Source organism: Sinocyclocheilus rhinocerous, unplaced genomic scaffold (assembly GCF_001515625.1).
Source record: "Sinocyclocheilus rhinocerous isolate Xijiao unplaced genomic scaffold, SAMN03320098_v1.1 scaffold1307, whole genome shotgun sequence".
NCBI lineage: Eukaryota > Metazoa > Chordata > Actinopteri > Cypriniformes > Cyprinidae > Sinocyclocheilus > Sinocyclocheilus rhinocerous.
This window is the reverse complement of record NW_015631048.1, coordinates 530,139-542,107: the sequence shown is the minus strand read 5'-3', so window position 1 is coordinate 542,107 and position 11,969 is coordinate 530,139. Positions and strand designations below refer to the sequence as shown.

Sequence of the window (11,969 nt, the reverse complement as noted above, 5' to 3'; positions counted from 1 at the left end):
TATATATATATATATATATATATATATTTAATGTTGTTTGTTTGATATTTTTTCTTGCTTAGTTCTTCATGTAGAATGTATGTTTTAAATGTACACATTTTCTTTCATTTTTGAGATATCCACAGTGTGCATCATGAAACTTTGTATGTTAGGAACTATATATACTTTTATATACATTAATTTATATACCATTTATCACTTAAATCTATAATCTTCCATTAATTTTTGTGAGACTTTGGGTCATTATTTTATTAAATTACTGAAATGAAATTGAGGAGCTTGATCCTCATAGATAAAATAAAGTAAATGGTTTCTTACCTTTTCGGTCTGTTACTGGATTGTTCTGACGTACTGTTATCTGAAGAGGCTCGAATGACTCTGCGTGAGTGTATGCACGCTGTAAAATTCAGCACTAGAGCCTTTTTTGAGAAGTGGTCATCTTAAAACTGAAGCTGCAGGTGCACACACTCATTAACCAGCGATGAGTTTCCTGTCTGTTGTTTCACTTCTGCTTGGGCTCTTATATTAGACTTGCACATGAACCGCTGTGTGGCAAGTCATCATGTGACTTTTGTCACATTTATTCAAGGCTAGTTATATGCGCAAAGACCTCATTAGACTGCTTTTTTTTTTTGGTAAATCATAAACCAGTGCATGTCATGGGGAATTCGCCCATGTTTTCAGTCTGTTTTGACATTTCGTCTGTTTTTATAACCTTTAAGCTTTTATGGCAGTTGAAAATTCTCAAGGATGGCTTGGTCAATCTAATAATAACAGCATTGGATGGGTTTGCAGGCTTTGTTTCCATTTTGTCTGTTTTCCTCTCCCTCACAGGTTCAAGACAGGACAGATTAATGGGGACTTACTCATATACCACGTCCTTCTCACCCTCAAACCATACTACGCCAAACCATATGAGCTAGTAGTGGACTTGACGCATGCTGGTCCGAGCAACCGCTTCAAGACCGACTTCCTCTCCAAATGGTTTGTTGTTTTTCCAGGATTTGCTTACGAGAATGTGGCCACCATCTACATCTATAACTGTAACACATGGGTACGAGAATACACCAAGTACCATGAGAGACTGCTGACAGGCCTCAAAGGCAGCAAGAAATTACTGTTCATTGACTCGCCCTCACGGCTGGCTGAGTATGTGGAACCAGAGCAACAGAAGCTTCCGGCAGCTACTCTTGCACTGGAAGAAGACCTGAAGGTCTTTCACAATGCCCTAAAACTGGCCCATAAAGACACCAAAGTGTCCATTAAGGTGTGTGAAAAAAGATGAACACCTCTTCTTACAGCTCGGTTTCACTTTTTTTGTTTTGTCGCAATATGTCTGATTCTGTCTTTGCTCCAGGTGGGCAGTACGGCAGTGCAGGTGACCTCAGCCGAACGAACACGAGTCTTGGGTCAGTCTGTCTTCCTCAACGACATCTACTATGCTTCAGAGATTGAGGAGATCTGCCTAGTGGATGAAAATCAGTTCACGCTGACCATTGCTAACCAGGGCACGCCGTTGACCTTCATGCACCAGGAGTGTGAGAGCATAGTTCACTCGATTATCCACATCCGTACGCGTTGGGAGCTCTCTCAGCCCGACTCCATCCCCCAGCACACCAAGATCAGGCCCAAAGACGTTCCGGGGACCCTTCTCAACATCGCCCTCCTCAACCTGGGAAGCTCTGACCCCAGTTTAAGGTGATCAGTCATCTAAATCCATCAAACGTATTTATATCAACACTAGTGTATTCATTTCTGAATATTTCTGTCTCTGTTTTGCTTAAAGGTCTGCAGCTTACAACCTCCTGTGTGCCTTAACTTGCACCTTTAACCTAAAGATTGAAGGCCAACTGCTGGAGACCTCTGGCCTCTGCATCCCTGCCAATAATACCCTCTTCATCGTGTCCATTAGCAAGACTCTAGCAGCTAATGAGCCTCACCTGACCCTGGAGTTCCTGGAGGAGTGTATCTCTGGCTTCAGCAAGTCCAGTTAGTGCCCCATTAAGCCCTCAATTAAACTCTCAAAAGACTCTTGAGGTGCTCTAGCCGTTTCAGATCATTAATCGCATTCTCCGTTTTGACTTGAAGCCCTCCTAGGAAGTTCCTACTTAAAACTGCTATTAAAAGGCATCATTAGTCCACAAATGTTCATATTGATTGTGTATTTGCTAAAAATAAAGGTTCCAAAATGGTGTTTTTGCAGCAATGCCATAGATAGAAGAACCATTATTGGTTCCTCAAAGAACCTTTCAGTCAATAGTTCTTAACCATTTTATTGGTAGTGTAAAGAACACTTTAAAAACCTGAAGAAACTTTTTCCATAATAAAGAACTGAAAGCTTCCATGAATGTTTAAGGTTCTTCAAGGAACCATAGATGCCAATAAAGAACCGTTATTTTTAAGAGAGTTTCTCTAGAGATAAGAATATGGAGTTTAAGAAGTGTTCTGGTAACCAGTAACTTTCCTCTGTGTATTCAGGCATAGAACTAAAGCACCTGTGTTTGGAGTACATGACACCCTGGCTGCTGAACCTGGTACGCTTCTGCAAGCACAGCGACGATGCCAAGCGCCAACGAGTCACTGCCATTCTGGACAAACTCATTACCATGACAATCAACGAAAAGCAGATGTATCCATCCATTCAGGCCAAGATCTGGGGAAGCCTGGGACAGGTAACAGAACTGAATTGTATTAATGTGGCACATGCATTGAAGGCATCTTATTTTGGGTTTTGCTGAGGGGTGTTTAGGCTTATGAAGAGCTGCATAATGAAACCATGTAAATAGTGCATTGCTATTTGCAGTTCTTTCAGTCGTATTTATGTAGCACTCACTTCCTTAAAGATTTATGCTTACAGTTTAGAGAGCGTGTCTGTTGAGCTGATGGCAACTTCCTGTGTCTACAGATAACAGATCTACTTGATGTAGTTCTGGATAGTTTTATTAAAACCAGTGCAACGGGAGGTCTCGGATCCATCAAAGCTGAAGTGATGGCAGACACAGCAGTGGCTTTGGCCTCTGGTAACGTCAAACTGGTGTCTAGCAAGGTGACGTACATACACACACAGACACACTTTGTAAGTTCAGCTTTTAGAAGACTGTTTTTTCTACATTTAGACCAGAAAAAAACTTGAACAGGCTGAGATCCAAATTTTAAGAATGTTTATGAACGTAAAAAGCAACACAAAAAGAAGTTACGTGATGTGATGCTGTAACAACAGCTCTAATTATAGAAGCCCTGTGTGAGAATCAGATGTGGTTTGGTTGGTTTCTTTCTCTCTCGCTGTTGTTCTTACTCTCTTTAACCACTTTATCTGTTTCTATTTCTCTCACTTTGTCATGAGAGATAGTGATCATGGGCTTTTGGTTGGTTCATTGAGCTCAGCTGGGTTCTGTGAACCAGACAAACTTAACATCTGAATAATTCATTCAAACAAATTCTTCAAAAAATTTCCAAGCAGAACAATCCTAAAAGCTGTTTTTTTTTTTTTGTTAATGGGAAAAGGAAATATGTTTTCTTCAGTATTCCTTTGTGTATTGTGCTCTTCAGCGTTAATTCAGTATTATTTATATTTATTTTTATATGTTCTATTATATATACAGTTTTCTATTTATATATACATTTTTATATATTTTAGTATTATTTATTATACTATAAATTTATTATGCATATTTATTTTTTTCTAAGTTTTAGTTTCAGTAAGTCTTATTCTTATTTCACTTTTAGTTTCAGTAATTTTAGTACTTCAACTTATTTTCAGTTAGTTGCCAAGGCAGCAGTTATAAGTTTTTCAACTATTTTAACCTATTTATATAATGTTGAATATTCAGCATTGTATTTTGTTTTATTTAAGCTTTATTTAATTACATTTTTATTATTTTTCATTTTAGTTTACCATCACAACACTGGAATTCTCTCATCTAAATTTACCGTGGGTTTTATGGGAATTAAATTTTGTCTTTTTCTGTGCTGATCCACAGGTGATCATTCGGATGTGTAAAATCATCGACAAGACGTGTCTATCACCCACACCAACGTTGGAGCAGCACCTGATGTGGGATGATATCGCTATCCTGGCCAGGTACATGCTCATGCTGTCCTTCAACAACTCTCTGGATGTTGCCGCCCACCTGCCCTACCTCTTCCATGTCGTGACCCTGCTGGTGGCCACGGGGCCTCTTTCGCTGCGGGCATCCACGCATGGCCTGGTTATCAACATCATCCACTCCCTCTGCACATGCTCCCAGCTGAGTTTCAGCGGTAAGATGACATTTTTGCCCTAGAGAGATGTTTTCATGGATCAGTGATTTATTGATTACTGAAGTGTCTTGTTCTTCTGCTGTGCAGAGGAGACCAAGCAGGTGTTGCGTCTAAGTCTGACAGAGTTCTCCCTGCCAAAGTTCTACCTGCTGTTCGGCATCAGCAAGGTCAAATCGGCTGCGGTCATCGCCTTTCGGTCCAGCTACAGGGATCGTTCGTTTCCTCCGGGCTCCTACGAGAGAGAGACCTTTGCTCTGTCATCCCTGGAGACGGTCACAGAGGCATTGCTGGAGATCATGGAGGTATGTTATACTTCATAAGCAGCAAGTGAATAATCACATTTCTTCCGTCTTAAGTAGACTAGTGATGAGGGAAAGACTTTTGCGCTGGGTAGCCTCAGCCAAAATGTCATTGGTCAAAAATTCCTACTCTGTATAGACACAATCAAGCCTAGAAAAAACCCAGTGAACCACCCCTTTAATATCAGAATTTTGTTGCTTTGCACAGCATTTTGTATTTATTGTGGGCACTTGTTTCTTTGTTAAAGGGCTAGTTCACCCAAAAATGAGAATTCTGTCTTTAATTACTCACCCTCATCTCGTTCCAAACCCGTAAGGCCTTCGTTTATCTTCAGAACACAAATTAAGATATTTTGGTAACGCTTTCTATGAAGCCCGTATTTATAATACATTATAAGGGTATTCTTAAGGCATTATAATGAATGCATAATGCATTATAAAAAACCTTATAATATGTTGTATCATCTAATGAATATTCATAAGAACAGTTTTAATATATTATAATATTTACTTATTTGTGGTTATAGCTTTTAAGAGTATGATAATTTATAACACAATGAACACGTTGCATCCACTTTTACAATGGATTATATTTCTCATAGTTATAATGTATTATAAGTCTCATATATTGCCATTTTTCTTATGCTACTTTACTTAAAGCGGTCAAAGACCACTTATAAGTAATAATAATAATAATAATAACGTTTTTTTCTCTCAAACAGCCATGAGATCAGATATCAGATCAGATGAATGTGTAATATGACACATTTGCTTTGAACTATTTTTATTGTAATGTCAGTTTGATTATTTTGATGGTACCCTTTAGACAGCTGTTGATAAGTAACTCTGCAACTACATATCAACTAGCGGTCATTAGAGTATTAGTATGTCTGCTACTGTAAATATTTGCTAACACTTTAATTTGATGGTCATCCAACAGATAAACTGACTATAAGTGTCTTTGCAAGTACGTCAACTTATTCTACCATACTAGATTCTACCATTCTTGTGCATACTAATACTCTAATGAGAGTTAGTTGGCATGTAGTTGCAAAGTTGCTTATAGTCGATTGATTAAGGGGGCCATCAAAATAAAATGTAACCATATAAAACATTGCATTTTTTTCAGGTGGAGTATAAAGCTCACATCCATTAATTAACATTAGCTCCACAGGAAACACTCAAATAACACTCAACATCTAACCACTCACAAGCTGTAGTAAGATACTGTGCAGATCTTAAATAAACAATGTCAAGATATGATACAGTCCATTATTCTGTAAATGAAGATTTGTAGATTTAATATGGTGTTCATTGTGTGTTATAAATAATCATACTCTTAAACTTATAACCACAAATACGTAAGTATTATGATGTATTATAACTGTTGTTATGATTATTCATGAGTTGATATAACATATTATAAGTTTTTTTATAATGCATTATGCATTCATTATAATGCCTTAAGAATACCCTTATAATGTATTATAAATACGGGCTTCATAGAAAGTGTTACCGATATTTGTGATGAAATCCGAGAGCTTTCTGACCCTCCATAGACAGCAATGCAACTACCACGTTTAAGGCCCAGAAAGGCAGTAAGGACATCATTAAAATGGTCCATGTGACATCAGTGCTTCAACAGTAATTTTATGAAGCTATTTTTGTGCGCAAAGAAAACAAAAATATCTATTTTATGCAACAATTTCTTCTCTTCTGTGTCGCGTGTTCACAACAGTACCATGACGCATTTTCTTTTTTGGGTGAACTATCCCTTTAGGTTGGTTTTGCAGTGTTCTTTTTAAAGAAATTGCTAGCAGTTCTGTTGCTCCGTTTTCACAGGAAATGGTTGTTTAGTCAAAACACTTAGGTTTTTTTTAATACTCAGACCTTAAAATGAAGATCAAATTTTATGCATCTGTTTGTTTCATTTCTCTATATATTTCTCTGCTTGCTGTAAAGCATTACGTACTTGTTAAAAGTGTGTTAAAGGGTTTGACTGGGTTTTCCCTTTGTGTTTTAGGCATGTATGAGGGACATTCCAGGCTGTAAATGGCTGGACCAGTGGACCGATCTGGCTCAGAAGTATGTAAACACTGCTCTGTATTGATGAATTTTAAAATAATTTACTAATAAACTAAAGTTTAAGTTCACTGTTATGTGTTCAAGTTAGATTCACGATGTGTGTGTTTAATGTGCAGGTTTGCATTTCAATACAATCCGTCCCTGCAGCCGCGGGCTCTTGTGGTGTTTGGTTGCATCAGTAAACGGGTCACACACACTCAAATTAAACAAATCATACGGATCCTGAGCAAGGCCAGCCCTCTCCTCAGCATCGACCGGGTCAGAACCTGTCTAAACTGTCAGTCTTACTTTCAAACATGAACATGGGCTTGCCATAAAAATAAGTTCCAATCCATAAGCTGTATTGTGTACTGTTATTGCTCTGCTCTGGAAAGTAGTACATTTTGATGTGTGCTGATCGTCTTGGGTGATAATGTCGCCGTCTAGCTTTGCAGTAATGTTTTCTGTCATTTAAGAACGTTTTTTGTTTTTTTTCTCAGGGTTTGGAGAGCTGCCTGAAGGGTCCTGATAACTGTAACAGCCAGGTGCTGATCGAAGCTACCGTCATTGCCCTCACTAAACTACAACCTCTGCTCAACAAGGTCTCAAATTACAGTGTTCTTCTAAATATGACTGTGTGTGTGAGAATGTGTGACTTATTTCACTATGTGGTGTCGCTCAGGACTCACCGATGCATAAAGCACTGTTCTGGGTTGCTGTGGCTGTGCTGCAGTTGGATGAGGTGAATCTGTACTCAGCCGGAACTGCTCTGCTGGAACAGAACCTACACACACTCGATAGTCTGCGAGTCTTCAATGACAAGGTTCTAATATAACACTCTCACATGTCAAATTGTAGCACATATACAAACATACGTATGCCCATGGAAACCACCCGTTACTGGCCACCTTCGGTTACAGAATAAATGAATCATGGGTGACACATACACTTGGAAATAGGGTAGTTATTTTGTAGATTACATTGTAGCATGCTATTTTCATATTAAAGACACGACTATACAGTGAACTAGTGAAAGCAAAAGGATTTGTCTTGTCTATCTCTCAGAGTCCTGAGGAGGTTTTCATGGAGATTCGTCAGCCTCTGGAATGGCACTGTAAACAGATGGACCATTTTGTTGGTCTCAACTTCAGCTCCAACTTTAATTTTGCTTTGGTCGGGCACCTGTTGAAAGGTATTGAGTGAGTTTTATGCAAAAATATTTAAACGTTGCATGTGTTTGTTGGGAAACTATCACATTTCTGTTTGGTTTTGGCAGGGTTCAGACACCCATCTCCCACCACAGTGGCACGCACCATCCGTATCCTGCACATGCTGTTGGCCTTGGTTGGAAAACACCTGAACTGTGATAAGTTTGAGGTGAACACACAGAGCGTTGCATATCTGGCAGGTAAGGAAACCACTGCTATCTCCCCTTTCTTTCTCTGTCTTCTCTCGTTTATGTCTTTACATGAGTTATTTAGGGTTCAGTGGAGTGGGTAATGTTTATGTATGTGCATTTGAATAGCTCTCCTCCCAGTGTCAGAGGAAGTGCGTAGCCGCTGCAGCCTGAAACACAGGAAGTTGTTGCTCCTCTCTGATGTTAACATGGAGTATGTTCCCATGGATACATACTCCATACATCATGAGGATCCTAGCTGCAGGTACCACCTAGACAGCAGATTACACTATCACCTTTTGTAAAATGCAAACTTTTTGCTTCCAAGTTCAAAAAGCATGATCTTTGTAATCCAGAACGCTGCGGGAAAGCCAGCTGTGGGCATCCCCAAAGGCCTCAGAGCGGTACTTGGTGGCCCAGTACCCCATAGTGGGGCAGATCAGCCCAAGAACACGCAAATCCATGAGCCTGGACATGGGGCAACCTTGCCAGGTCAACTCCAAGATGCTTCTAGGTAACTCCATTTTGCATTATGTCATAAATATAGATCTTGTGTAAACTCAATGGTTATTTATTATTAGATTAGTTTGTATTAGTGGTTGTTATGATCTTATATTTTTTCTCTTAGGTACCAGAAAAAGTTTTGACCACCTGATATCAGACAGCAAAGCACCGAAGAGGCCTGAAATGGAATCTGGTATCACAACACCACCCAAGATGAGAAGAGTGGCTGAAAACGAATATGAAATTGGTGAGGGTCACAAACAAGTGAAATGATTCTCAATGTTTGCATCCATTTATAACTTTTTGTTTTCTCTCGAAAGAAACCCAGAGAATCTCGCATCACCGCCTGCGGAAGGTCTCGGTGACTGAGTCCAACATCCTGCTAAATGAGGAAGTTCTCACAGATCCCAAAATCCAGGCGCTACTTCTTACAGTGCTGGTAATGTCTTTATTTCTCAGAATGAATAAGGAACATTAGTTTCACTTCCTCATTCACAGATTAGTTTGCATATAGAATTTAAATATTTGTTACTTTTTTTTTTTTATATATAATTTTCTGTTCCTCTGAAGTCTTATGTGTCGCTTCCTGCCCCCCACCCCCCATCTGCCATTATCTTTAAACACCCATCCAAGCCTTCATCCTCTGAATTTTGACTCATCTATATTAATGATTCAATAATTTTTCAGGCCACTCAGGTGAAAAACACATCGGATGAATTTGAGCAGAGGATCCTGTATGAGTTTCTAGCTGAGGCCAGTGTTGTCTTCCCAAAGGTCTTTCCTGTCGTGTAAGTCCAACTGCAATACATTTGACACAGAATGATGAAATAAGGCTCTCATTGTTGTATGTTGTCTTTTGTTTCAGTCACAACCTCTTGGACTCAAAGATTAATACTTTGCTGTCGCTGTGTCAGGACCCAAATCTTCTGAACCCAGTCCATGGAATTGTGCAGAGTGTAGTTTATCATGAAGAGTCGCCACCTCAGTACCAAACGTCCTACCTGCAGAGTAAAGCAGCACACATCTCTACTACACATGCACACTTCTGTAGAACCGCTATCAGAGTCTAAACCTTGTTTTGGGTTTAATTTGATAATTGAACGGAGTCAAAATGATTTTCACTGGATCAGTGGATGTCAGAGTCTGTGAATGTGGCTGAAAGAGTGGTCAGTGTGTGTGACTGGAGGATAATATCTTTACTTACCTTTTACTTTCCTTCCTTACCTCCACAGCTTTTGGGTTTAATGGACTCTGGAGGTTTGCTGGTCCTTTCTCTAAGGTATGTGACACTGAATTTGCTCTCAAAATGCAACAGAGGAAAACATTGACCATAATCAGTTACTTTACCGGAGTTTTAGAATTAACACATTTAATGGATAAAGATGATATGATTCTATATTATCTCCAGAAACATGAGCTTCTCTTTGTTTCACAGCAAACTCAGTTCCCAGACTATGCGGAGCTGATTGTCAAGTTTCTGGATGCACTGATTGACACCTATCTGCCGGGCATCGATGAGGAAACGAGCGAGGAGGGTCTGCGCACACCCACCTCTCCATACCCTCCACCTGTCCAGAGCCAGCTCAGCATCACTGCCAACCTCAACCTCTCCAATTCAATGACCTCACTGGCCACCTCCCAGCATGCACCAGGTCAGTATATAAGACTATTTATTTTAAAGGGGTCATATGATGTTGCTAAAAAGAACATTATTTGGTGTATTTGGTGTAATGAAATGTGTTTATGCGGTTTAAAGTAAAAAAAACACATTATTTTCCACCTCCTGTACATACTCTTAATATATATAAAGAATATCTCTTTGGATTTGAGACTTTAGTCTTTGCAAATTTACAGATCTTCTTTATGCACCAAGAGCTTGTAACACTTCAAAGAGAAAGGAAAAAATTAAATCGCATCATATGACCCCTTTAAGGTGTCTCTCACTCTTACTGTCTCTCTGTCACAACTGTTTTTCGCAGATCAAGCATGATTGTCACTTTTTACAAGCTGGCTAGAGGAAAAAAGCTGATCATGTGTAGTGTGAAGTTCTCTGCCTCGCACTTCCTGCTTCGTTTTAACCTCCATTTTTCAATCTCTCTGCACCCTGCTCAGTGCTCGGTAGTTTATATTTAAACTCTTACTTTGCAGCAGATGAACCCTTCCACAGTGACTTAACCAAGTGCAATGCAGAAGTTTCAAGCCACAGTTTGTGTCCACGTTTTTAAACAAAAACAAACATCATAACAAAATCATCGATCAGAACATAGTTGAGGTTTAATATACAGTACAGGTTTGGGGAGCAGGTTGTGGACCAGTGAGATTTTGATGTGGGGCTAGTCTGCCCGGTGCAAGGTGTTGCTTGTTTAGAAGAGATAGGATTTGCCAAAGGTGACTTGTATTAGTTAGACAGTGTAACTTTGTCCATGACACCATGAATAAACCTAAAGAGCTTTCTGTGTAGATGGCAGATGTCTTTGTAGTAACAATGTTTTTTAATGTATTCTTTGCCATTTTGCCTCCTTATGTAAAGTGTCTGTGTTTGTTTTTAGTTTACTTCACATGTATGTGGACAATGTTTGAAAAATAATGATTTTTAATAATGTTTATTTATCTTAAGTTACTTTTTTATTTTTATAGTTATGGTTACACTTCTGTTGTTTTGTTTTTTTGGTGGACTACGATAGTTAAGACAATTTTTTTCTTTATGTGCAGCGCATATGATATATGCTTTAAATCTATTGTCTGACCCATAGTATACAGCACACACTGCCTCTGTTATAGCAACAGTTTTGATGCCTTTTGTGTGTGCTTTTTATAACATTTGTATAATCTGAGCATGATATATCTTGTTGGTATGTATGACTGAAAGGTCATCCACCCACTTCAATTTAACCTTTACACTTAAAGGGGTCATATGATGTTGCTAAAAAGAACATTCTTTTGTGTATTTGGTGTAATGAAATGTGTGTATGCGGTTTAAGGTTAAAAAAACACATTATTTTCCACATACTGTACATTATTGTTTCTCCTCTATGCCCCGCCTTTCTGAAGCATTTGTTGCATCCAGTGGGGACATAATTACGGATTATAATGACTTCTACTGTCTTTTTACGCGTTGCTTCGCATCGCGCCGCGTAAACATAAAACCATGTCTGCATTTGTAATCGGAGAAATGACAAACAACAAGTGCTACTCTACACTGCTCAAAACTCGCGATTCGGCGGGCTTGAGTGAGGAACGGCCGGCGGCCTTGAGAACGGCGCTGCTAGCGGATTCGACAAAGGAGCGGCCGGCGGGCTTGAGAACGGCGCTGCCAGCGGATTCGACAAAGGAGTGGCCGGCGGGCTTGCGGCAACCTCATGTGACGACCCCGTACTGGACTCCGCTTCGTCCACGGTGAAAGCCGATCCGGCGATCCACAGCGCGAAGTTGATGTATTTCCTCAG

General features: G+C 39.5%; 2 protein-coding genes across 3 annotated transcripts in view; one reads left to right on the top strand and one right to left on the bottom strand.

Moving 5' to 3' along the window:
• LOC107741138 (uncharacterized) overlaps nucleotides 1-476 on the bottom strand; it is a 3,326-nt gene extending 2,850 nt beyond the window's left edge. Inside the window, exon 1 of the mRNA XM_016553731.1 lies at nucleotides 319-476. The gene's annotated coding sequence lies outside the window, so the exon portion shown is untranslated. The remainder of the gene's footprint in view (nucleotides 1-318) is intronic.
• Nucleotides 1-11,969, top strand: part of LOC107741137 (neurofibromin) — a 48,824-nt gene that overhangs the window by 34,270 nt on the left and 2,585 nt on the right. For both annotated transcript variants that reach the window (XM_016553730.1, XM_016553729.1), the window contains 21 exons: nucleotides 835-1,267; nucleotides 1,358-1,698; nucleotides 1,787-1,989; nucleotides 2,479-2,672; nucleotides 2,906-3,046; nucleotides 3,981-4,260; nucleotides 4,348-4,562; nucleotides 6,583-6,644; nucleotides 6,761-6,902; nucleotides 7,124-7,225; nucleotides 7,306-7,446; nucleotides 7,689-7,815; nucleotides 7,900-8,031; nucleotides 8,149-8,284; nucleotides 8,376-8,533; nucleotides 8,648-8,770; nucleotides 8,844-8,962; nucleotides 9,211-9,311; nucleotides 9,389-9,531; nucleotides 9,756-9,802; nucleotides 9,959-10,175. In XM_016553730.1, coding sequence (XP_016409216.1) covers nucleotides 835-1,267; nucleotides 1,358-1,698; nucleotides 1,787-1,989; nucleotides 2,479-2,672; nucleotides 2,906-3,046; nucleotides 3,981-4,260; nucleotides 4,348-4,562; nucleotides 6,583-6,644; nucleotides 6,761-6,902; nucleotides 7,124-7,225; nucleotides 7,306-7,446; nucleotides 7,689-7,815; nucleotides 7,900-8,031; nucleotides 8,149-8,284; nucleotides 8,376-8,533; nucleotides 8,648-8,770; nucleotides 8,844-8,962; nucleotides 9,211-9,311; nucleotides 9,389-9,531; nucleotides 9,756-9,802; nucleotides 9,959-10,175 — 3,557 coding nt within the window. The remainder of the gene's footprint in view (nucleotides 1-834; nucleotides 1,268-1,357; nucleotides 1,699-1,786; nucleotides 1,990-2,478; nucleotides 2,673-2,905; nucleotides 3,047-3,980; nucleotides 4,261-4,347; nucleotides 4,563-6,582; nucleotides 6,645-6,760; nucleotides 6,903-7,123; nucleotides 7,226-7,305; nucleotides 7,447-7,688; nucleotides 7,816-7,899; nucleotides 8,032-8,148; nucleotides 8,285-8,375; nucleotides 8,534-8,647; nucleotides 8,771-8,843; nucleotides 8,963-9,210; nucleotides 9,312-9,388; nucleotides 9,532-9,755; nucleotides 9,803-9,958; nucleotides 10,176-11,969) is intronic.